This window comes from Alligator sinensis, unplaced genomic scaffold (assembly GCF_000455745.1).
Source record: "Alligator sinensis unplaced genomic scaffold, ASM45574v1 scaffold444_1, whole genome shotgun sequence".
Classification (NCBI taxonomy): domain Eukaryota; kingdom Metazoa; phylum Chordata; order Crocodylia; family Alligatoridae; genus Alligator; species Alligator sinensis.
This window is the reverse complement of record NW_005841886.1, coordinates 2,889,355-2,900,250: the sequence shown is the minus strand read 5'-3', so window position 1 is coordinate 2,900,250 and position 10,896 is coordinate 2,889,355. Positions and strand designations below refer to the sequence as shown.

Genomic DNA, 10,896 nt, shown 5'->3' with positions numbered 1-10,896 from the left:
GCAGGACTGAGGCCATAGACACTTTCGTTTGCAAGTTCTCCCAGAGAAGAGTTAGTATCCTAAGCCTGTTCCTGTCTCTTCACAGCCTGGCCTAGTAGTGCCTAATCACTCTTGATACACTAACCCTGCTCCTTCAGAATACTGAGATTCACCCTCTGGGTTCCTCTGCTATCTATCCTCTGTACCAGGCTCTAGCATGCCACCACTATCTACCTTCCCATTTGTTGTAAAAGACTCTTACCCCTTATTGGGCTTGGCCTACTCTATTGTTGGTTAAGACACGCATAACTATTTAGGAGGCAACACCATGAAAGGGATGACATATTAATCTGATAAATTGGTTGCTCAAAGAAGTTGAGATTTGCTGTACTTTGTCATCACAGAATCTTAAACCTAATGGCTCACGTTACAGCAATCAAAAAAATTAAGATTATGTCAGAAAAATTTGCTTTGCAAGGAAGGGGACAGTCACCTGTCATGGACACTTCATGTCTGAAAAGATGTAATGGCAACTGGTTAATTCACCTGTGGGATAATTCACAGCTATGGTTAAATTTGCCATTGCTCTGATTCCAAGCCAACGGTCCCAATTATCGACTCGTGATAAATGGTCATTAAGGGATAATTCATCATAATCTGAATAACCCTTTGGAGTGGTGAATTAACCAGAACAATGTTACATGGAGTACATTTGTACTGCTTGACTCTACCACCCCCTCATCCTTTCACCTTTTCACTGTATAAAAAATACACTGCTCACTTTTTCTTACCACTTTTCCCATAATTTATACCTATATTCTCTCATAATATCCTGCACTCTTATCTCAAGCATATCAAGATTCATTTGATAACAGCTGTTAAATAAATGTAAACACCAGTTTGAGCTGCTCCACAAGCTTGTCTAATTAGTGCTGGGGGATACCAAATCTCTAAGTTTAAAAGCAATCCCCACCTCTGAATGATCAATAGGTGGAAGTGGATCGATGATTTTTTTGGATGGTGCAATTGGATTTGGTGGAAGTGGATCGATGATTTTTTTGGATGGGGCAATTGGATGGCCATCACTGTCATACTCCAGGTTATCTTCCTCCTCTTCTTGTACCACACCAGCATTAGGGTTTTCTGCCATGTAGCGGAAATAAGCTTCCTGCAGCAAAACATATCAGTAAAATCACACACACGTACAATGGTGAAATCCTACTGCATTTCTGATTAATTGGTGCATACGTTAAATGGTTGCTTGCTTCAACACCTACCACTGAAGGACAAAACGTTCACTAGAACTGCCTCTTCTAGTAAATAAAAATAATCGTGAAGTCCAGAGGAAGGACAATCAGAAGAAATGAACAAAGCAGCTATAATGGTCAGTTAGTATCACAGTTAAGTAACTGCAAAATGTTACTTAACAACCCCGCCCTCAAGGACCGATTAAGAAATGTTTCTATGAAAAAATGCCATGCTATACTAATGGTAGGATCTATCCCTTTACCCATGAGGACTACAGAACAAATGCTGCAGCTTTTAAAATACTGAAGTCTGAAGAAGTTACTCTATTTGTTTTTTCCCCTCAAACATTAAAGCTCCACAAACTATTTTCTACTCCCACCAACTTTACTAAAAGAACTGAGTTTTGCTTTAGGATAACTAATGGACAGTCAACACCAGTCTTAATGGCAAAGAAACAATTCCAGAAGAATCCTTCAAGAGAATCACAAATTAGAAGGCACTGGAAGATCCCACCCTAAACATATAACATATGTACTATTAGCTCTCTCTGTTAAATCTGAAAATCAAAAAATTATCACAGGGACATGATAAACTGACTTCTCAGCAAAGATATAGGGCCAGTTTTCCAGTCTCACAACTGTGTGCAAATATTTTTCTTGTCTAACACTGCACACACATTTGGGTATTTGTGCAAATTACATGGCTAATTAGTTGCTGACTAACCACATGTGCATAATGTGCACAGTATCAGTTGCATGCAAAATACAGTTTCATTTAAATGGAAGCACAATTACATGCACCTAACTGAAAACACAGTCTTTAACAGGCAAGAGAGCACTTGCATGGTTCTACATTACTTAAATTAACAGGATAATTACTAATGCAGTATAAAGTCTCAAATAATTAAGACTACAGGTCAAATAAATGAACTGAGTACATTTTGAAATGCAACCTCTTTTCTTCATTTATTATTTGTAAGATGATAATGCCCAGAAACCTCACTGAGGACTGGGGCACCTTGTACGTAAAGAGTAAGATGTGATCCTTGCCCTGAAGAGCCACAAATTTGGCTGCCGATTGTCAGTATGACTTAAGCTTCCACTGATGTACTGCATTAGAGGACTCCAATAATTTTAGATTTGGCACAGCCTGAAGTACTAAAAAAAGAGTCTGGATCCACACTTTATACTCAGTCCAACAAGAAATCCTCTCAAACCTAGTGAGAGCTGTGAAATGGCCTGTTAATACTTTATTTCTTTGGTGAAGCACCTGGAATGGTAGGGACATCACTGAAACCGTTAGACTCGCTTCCTGAATTGCCCAGTGCATTTCAGTGGTATTCAATTTTTGCTTGTTAGATTTTTGGAGGGGATATAGATAAGAAAGACTGCATAGGAACTCACTTGGTCATCTTCCTCTTCAATGTCATCTCGAATACCCCTGGAAAAACAAGCGGAGAAACAAACTTCCCTGCAAATGTTCCACATACCCAGCTCCATACTTTCATTTGATTAGTGCTGAGCTCCACGTCAGTGGAAGACACAACACTATCAAGCAGCATTTAAAACACTGTATAATCCCAACCCACAGGTGCTTTTATGATGCACGCAACCTGCACAAGCTTCACCTTCCTTCTGCTGACATGACCAAAAAACTAAGAATCCTTCGATGCAGCTTCTACTGGGAAGGTTTTTGAAAATGGCACAAGATTTTGCTGTTATCAGAAAATGTGAGGAATATGAAACAAGACGTTCAAATCTGATACTGAACTTCCCCCACATAGGTGGTGGTCGGAATCTGGTGTTCTGTTCCAGGCCTGTGAATAACCTATCAACCTAAGGTAATGTAAACTGTAGCAACATAGCTAGTATTTGTAACAAGTATCAATGGCACATTGTGATTTCACCTGATCAGGACAGAAAGGCAAGCTATACAAATGTACGTGTTTCTAATCCTGAGTCAAAATGTTCCAGCTGCTAAGTGGCTTAGCCCCCAGCCTAGCTTTAAAAGAATCTCTCTCTTTTATAAAGTGCTGCCAGGTGATTGCAAAAGGAATCGTCTGCTCCAACAAGTATGGTTTCAAACAAAACCAAGCATTCCTAATCAGTCAGAGAATGAAAAGCTTGATCCAGACCAGTCTGGTGGCAATGCAATTCACTGCTAGGCAGAAAATACTAGTTTAACCCCCACTCTCTAGATTTGCTTGGGATGAGGTAGTTGGGCAAGAAGTGCCTAAATCACAATCCTGGAATAATTTTCTCTGGATACTTCTTGGGAAGACAATGGCTGACTTTAGATGGGGTTGCACCCATTTTTTTCTTGGCTGAGACTGGCATAGACAGTTGCTACAATATAGGGGCTTTGGAAGCAGGGAGGGAAAGAAGACCACAAATGATCCTTCCAGCTAAAGTAAAATTAAAGTTTGACCAGTTTTCTCAAAAGTGGGTTTCTCCATATGGATTTGGCTGTGGGGCAGCTCCACAAGATTCTCCCATCTAAAGCACAGAACTTTAGCCACTGGGCAGGGTGCCATATTCTGGTTGCTGTTGTTTGCTATATTTATACTACCCAGATTCAAATAAACCAATGTAACTTATGGTAATGTAGAAGATGGTTGAAATTCTCTCAGTACTCTTTAACAAGAGAAAGGCAGGCAGGTTTTGTGAGGCATGGAGTAGTACTTACTTTGTATTCTTTCTTTCCTTGTCTTTGTCTTCAAGTCTCTTCATGTCCCGAGCAGCTTGATCCTGAGGATACAGAATTATACTCATATCAATTAACAGCAAGAATAAGCCTTAGAAAGGAAAATGCCTTAGTATAAAATTAACTTAATAAAAACAGATAAATATTTCAAAGCATGATAATATATCTTAAGTGAAAAAAATCCAGAGATCTTGTAATACAAAATGAATCCACGATAACTAGGTCAAGCCATCATAGCATGGGGATAATACTGCTGGGATTTAAATCTCTCATTCCATTTCCCATTACACTAATGAAATTATATTAACAACTCCTTTGGGGGTCTACCCCACAGTTTCATAACAGTGTTCCTGGAAAAAAGGTATTTTCCACACACTAGTCAGGAAAAAATGCTAGAACCCAACTAGCTGCACAGTTACAACTAAAAAAAATTCTGGTGTCAGACAAATCAAACTTTGCTGAACAAAGTAAGAAAAACACACAAAATATTAGTTTTACTAGCAAGGGCTTTATAAAGCTTTGATGTATTATCTAATCAGATCATTGTGAAGTTATAGCTTTTGGAAAATTTATTTTTGCTTTAAGTCACTCTTAAAGGGTTTTCACATATAGGATTTTTTGATTCTTAAGAGAATTATAGACAAGAACCAAATACAACCGTATCTTTGTAGCCTTCAGTAAAACGTTGGTTAAGCATTCCTTGAAGAGCACTAAAACAGTCCTTACATTTTTTTATAAGAATTAGACTAATAATAGGAGTGGTATAAGATCTGTTACGATCTATTAAGCTTTACCTGTATCATATGTTGAATACACTGTCACTAGATGTATGAAAAATGTGAAAATGTTTTGTATTAATATGTAAGTACTAGAAGTAGTGTTGGATTCTAAACTTTGTAACATATATGGACTTCTGCTCAGCAGAGTTGGCTGTGCACATAGGAGCCAAGTATATTAAGTGACAGACTACGTGTGCTGGCACACTTAGTTTTCACAGGGCTAATAAGTGGGCTAACAACTGTTTTGGTTCTTTGGGATTTAGGACGCAGCTTTTGCATTTCAAATGCACTTAGAGACTCAAGAACTATACCCTTTTCATTTCAGTAATTCTCCGAAGCCTTGTGCTGAGACTTAATGGCAGTGTTTTTTGGACTAATACCAATGGCCGATCATATTAACCAGCCATATTGGCTGATATCAATCCCATTGCCGATATGCAGCCCAGTGGCATGGAGAGCAGCGTTCATCTGGTAAATCTGTGGGGGCAGGGGAGGCAGACTGAGGTCCCTGCAGTGAGGAACGGGCTGAGGCAGGGTGGGGAGGGAGTGCAGGGTGGCAGCTCCCACTGCTGTAAACACCTCGGGGAAGGCATGGGGAGCACAGGCCCCCCGGATCTGTGCGCGGGCCGAGAGCAGGCTGTCACTGCGCGTTTGGGGCCAGAGGCTGCCGGGGGCCTCTTCCCAGTGGGGGCTGGACCCAGGGCGGGTAGGGTGGGGCAGGCAGCACTGGGTGGAGGGCCTATGGGGGGGCTAGAGCCACCCCAAAATTTGCAGTAGCCACCCCTCCAAGCACCGTCACCACTGCCTGCCCCGAGTGCAGCCCACAGCCCCAAGCGCACAGCCTACCCTTGCCCTGCGTACAGATCCAGGGGGCACATGCCTGCCCCCAAGGTGTGCGCAGTGGCAGGAGCCGCCCCCTCCCCTACCCCAGCCCTACTCCCTCCCTCACCAAGGGGACCATGATCTACTGCTCCCCCTTCCCGCCCCACAGACTTACTGACCGGATGCTGGTCTCCAAGCTGCTGGGCTGAATTCCTGGCTATGTGCATGCTAAGACTGCGCATATGCACATGGCATTTATCGGCGACATTATCAGCCACACCACCCAAAAAAAGCCGATTGCTGATAGCGTCAATTTTCCTTTTATTGGAGCCGATATGCTATGGACCAATGTACTGGTGTACCTCTAAGTATTACCATTTTTATTTAAAAAGAACATTGCCAAGGTTGTCATGCCCAAATATTTAGGTAATCTTAAATCATATTTAAATAAAAATTAATGCTTGTGAATCTAACAGGCCTTCATCCCTAAGAACTGTGAAACTAGAACTACATAAGATCAAAAAAAGGATATTCTGAGAGCGTTGTCTCTGTCATGAAACTAATTTTATGCAGTTATACTCACTCACTTGTTATCTAACCCAACAGGGCTCCAGAATTTAGCTGTAAAGCTAAATTCAAAGGCCAGAGATTCAAGGACAGTGATAATACTAGTCTAGTAGAAGGTACAGCATAAGTCATGTTTTCTGTTCCTGATCAGGGATGAAGATAACCACTTAAGTTTATGAACATTTCATGCATTGGGACTTACCTCCACTTCAGCCATGAATGCTTCCAGAGGATCATCTTCACTGTCAGAATCTCCTGATTTGGAATGAAACTGCTGGCGAGTGGGGGAATTCTCTGCAGGAATGTATGGCAAATCAACATTGCTGGAATCTTCTTCTTCATCCTCAAAGTACCTGACAAGCAAGAGAGTAGTTTTGAATTGTAATGCACTATGCTAAGTTGGATACTGGTCTTTCACATTTTCTATGAAGCCACTGATTCAAGTATCCAAATAACCAACTGGGCTGAACAGCAAAATTTTGCTCTTATCCAGACCATTCTATTAAAGGACCTTGAGTCATATTACCAATATTCATGAATTATGCTAGAAGCTGTGGCAAACAGTTAAGCACAGGGGTGGGCAAAATGCAGCCCACGGGCTGGATGCGACCCACCAGGCCATTCTATCCGGACCACGGGGCCCCTAAAACATTTAGAAAATAAATATTTATCTGCCCCTGGCTGCCTGTCATGCAGCCCTCGATGGCTTGCCAAAATTCAGTAAGCGACCCTCCACCCGAAATATTTGCCCGCCCCTGGGTTAGGGTCAACTGATCCTTTTCTCCCAAGCCTCTCCAGTAGAAGGTAATGTAGGATGCCAGTCACCCTTCCTCTTCAACCTGTACATGAGTCTGCCAGGAGGGTTAGCAATGAAACACAAAGTCTGGTATTGTCAATATGCCAAAGACACCAATTATACCTTGTTTGATTTAAATGATCATCATCTCACCTAAGCTAGAGCATATGTGAGAGAAAGCCAGCTGAAACTGAACCTTGATGAGACTAAAATAATGGCGGTGGACTAGAATAAGCAACTGTAGGAGTGTAACAGGCCTCCACCCAGCTTACCTTGGCGCTGCAGCCAAGGTGGCCAGGCTGCAGCCAGCATAGCTGGTGCACTATAGCTGGAGGGTCCATCCCCAGTTGGCCCAGAGCCCCACAGCTACATGCACAAAAGCAGCCCAGAGGCTAGAAGCCAGGCAGGAAGTGTCTAGGTGCTAGAGTCAGAACCTGATACACTCCCTGCTCCCAGAAACACCCTGCTACCATCTCTGCCCATCAGGGAGCCAAGGGAAGCTACCCAGGCCCACCATAGTCCAGTGGGGACCAAACCCAAGGGGCACCCACGCCCCATCCAGAAAACTGCCTGGAGAATGCCAGGTGCAGTTCCAGTAGCTTGTCTGGAACCAGACCCACTTGCTGTGACTGGGCAATACGGACTGGTGTATAAGATCATGAAGCCTGGAACAAAGGTCAGATGGGGATGGGAGGAAGTGGCTCGGCATGCCCCGAGGACACCCAACAAGGGTTGAACCCCGGAGGGATGGACTGTGACTCCCAAGCCTCCCTGCAATCCCACCATGCACCCAAAGTGCACCGACATGTCCACAAGCAAGCCCACCAGGGAACATGCAGAACCCCTGGGACACCTGGCCAAGAGGCTGCTAGAAAAAGTCCCAAAGAAAAAGGGACCAAATAAAAGAGGGGGAAAGAAGGGTTGGAGAAGCAGACCCTTAAGCCTCGGCACCTGAGATAGAGCAGCTCAGCATGAGGGCAATGGTGCCCTGTCCACAGCTTAGGCTAAGCCACATTGAGTTACGTTGTTTCTGGTGTTAGCCTTTTCCCCTCCAAAGTGTGACAGAATTGCGGAAAGTTCCTCCGACACTTGTGCTTCGTCCCACCAGCTCAAACAACCTGCGACAACATCCAGATGCAGTCTAGGATCTACAACACCTGAACAGAAAAGGTTGGACTGTAGGGGAGGTGGAACCCCACAGAAGATGTACCAAGGAAGGTGCTCCTGAGCCGGTAAGAACCACTGAGCAACATCACAGAGGTACTGGGAATACCAAAGTTGTGGCAGGTGAGTAGGCTCAGGGATGGTTCCTCCCTAGGTAACAGAGTGAGGGCCTGTCACAAGAAGGCTTATACAAACACCACAGTACTATCTTATTTAAAAATACTTAAAGGACAGGAAGCATTATTATCCCTTCACAGACATGGAACTGGGGCACAGTAAGTCTACATTATAGCTGCTGATACAAAAGGCCCTATCCCACCTACTCTTGCTATGTGTAAATCAACCCTAGAAATGAGGTGATGAAGATGCCCTTCAGGGCACCCCAAGCATGCCAGAAATCCAGGTCATGAGCATGGTACGAGGGATGCTCTGGGGCAGGCAAAATACGGCCCCATGGGCTAGATCCAGCCCACCAGGCCATTCTATTTGACCTGAGGGGCCCCTCCAAAAGACAACTGCTACCAGCCCGCGGCTGCCCCTTCAAGCCCATGGGAGGTGCAGGCTGTCAGAGATTGCACACCACCAGGAGCACAGGGAGCGATATGCAATTGGGCTGGGTGGGCTCTGTGCCGCCACGTGTGGCTTCCAGCACTCCTTCTGGAAGCTGCATAACCATTGGGCTGGTTCAGGTTGGCTCCATGCCAAAACATGGGACTCCTGGCATCGCAGACAGGAGTGCATGCCTTCAGGCCGGGCAGGCTCCGTAACAACATGTGGGGCTCCTGGTACTGCAGGTGGGAGCCAGGCACCTTTGGGCCTCCCGTCTCTGTGCCTCTGTGTGTGGCTCCCCAATGGAGTACTGGAAGCCCCACATGGATGCACAGAGCTAGCCTGGCCCGGCCCAATGGCACATGGCTCCTGCCTGCAGTGCTGGGAGTCCCACATACTGGCATGGAGCTAGCCTGGCTTGGTTTGAGGACGCATGCCAGTGGACCAGGCTGGCTCTGTGATGCCATGTGCAGCTCCTGAGGGGCTCTGTCTGCTGCAGGCCATGAGCACCCTGATGGCCAGCCACCTGCTGCTGCTGTTGCTGCTAGAGGCTGTGCACCATGGTGGGGGGCTCATACCCATACACAAACCCACCCCCCACAGAACCCCAACCACACATCTCCACCACAAATCCCATACCCAGCCACCCTCCTTCACAAACCCCACACACACCCACACCCCCCACACACAATATACAAGAGTAAGACTTTATTTTGAACTATTATACAATTGCCTCTATATACACTACACAAACACAAGTAAATCAGGACCAAAATATTTTTTTTAAATAAAATGTAAATGTTATAGTAGATGTTTGATTTTTAGTATATGATTTGCTTTTTTTCTGGTTCCAGGAAGGACAACCTCCCCCACAAAGGAGTACGTTCAGGGGCAAGAGCAGGGACTTTCAGTGACAAAGGTCAGGGGTGGGTGAGACATCCGGTCCCAAAATGGCAGTTGGGGGCTGGGCAACTGCCAGGGGGCGGGGCTATGCTTGCAGCCCTCCACGGCTCACCAAAAGTCATTAAGCAGCCCTCCAGCTAAAATATTTGCCCACCCCCGCTCTGGAGGATCCTCACCCTATTTCCAGAGGAGCCATACACAGAAGAATAGGTACATAGTGTTTTTTAGCTTGGCAGCAAGACTGAGCTCCTTGCCACTGCAGCACAGACATACTCCATATGATTGCTCCCAACATCAGAGTCTTTGAAGAAACAGGGATTTGAACCTAAGTCTCCCACTCATGGGCTACCATGCCCACTACTGAACCATTGTTTCGCTCTTGACAGGACATGCAATGGCAGGCACCTTGACTTAGGGAGTATGTCTGTCATTTGTTACTAGTGTTCACAGCTTTAGGGTAATTTTAGACCTCTCATAGCTGTTTGGAAGTCATTACAGCAGTAACCCTGTGCATTTTCCATCATTTGCCTAGCAAGCTGCAACATTTTATTTTGGAAATGGATCTTGTCACAGTTAATCCATACTTATATTACTTCACGATTACCCTCTACAAGGCAGTATATGAAAAGTTGCATTTTAAAAACATTGGGAGACCACAGCTAGCCTAGAGCCCAATGGCTCATTTACTGAGAAGGACATCTTGCTGGAAATAGGTAACAGCAGTGCTCCCAGAATAAGCTGCCCAACAGTCTCCAGTGGGAGTTTAAGGTGTTAGTTCTGAAATCAACACCTTAAGTATTTTGCAAAGGATTAAGAGTATGAAGGGGTAGAAGGAACTTTCTGTAGTGGCTGGCTGAGTTTTTGCTGAAACAATTAATATTACTGGTATTTTATTATACCATAAAAGAGGTATTAGGCTGCCTAGATCCTTGGAGAGGACTAAGTACGTACATAAAATAAGCAAGCTGTCCAAATATTTACCAAGAGGCAGAAAGGATATTTTCCCTCCCTTTTCACAGATAAGGAAACCAAGGTTCAGACAGTCTCATCTACCTGTCTGCTCATCAGCTTCCATCAATGAAATTTGTTCAGAACCATCCAACTGGCAGCCCATGGGCCACATACAGACCCTGAGCTGTTAATCTACAGTCACCAGGCTCCTGGTCCAGGTGCTGCTCCCGCCCCCACTTCCCCTCCCCTCCCAAACCTTCTGCTGCTGCCACAAAACACTCAACTCCCTTTCCCTCCTCCAGCTTTTCCTTCCTGCCCCACCCCTGGAGGCAGGGCTGAGGGACACCAAGAAACCCCATGTGGCAGTGGGGGTTGCCTGTCACATGATGCAATAGGATGAGGGCATCCACAGTGGTGGGGAAGGGGAGAATGATG

At 44.9% G+C, this 10,896-nt stretch overlaps 1 protein-coding gene across 1 annotated transcript in view; it reads right to left on the bottom strand.

Annotated features, from left to right (window-relative positions):
• The window catches only part of DDX42 (DEAD-box helicase 42), a 38,554-nt gene that overhangs the window by 25,539 nt on the left and 2,119 nt on the right, over positions 1-10,896 (bottom strand). Inside the window, 4 exon segments of the mRNA XM_025196877.1 lie at positions 953-1,147; positions 2,631-2,667; positions 3,913-3,974; positions 6,301-6,451. Of these exon segments, the coding sequence (XP_025052662.1) occupies positions 953-1,147; positions 2,631-2,667; positions 3,913-3,974; positions 6,301-6,451 (445 nt within the window).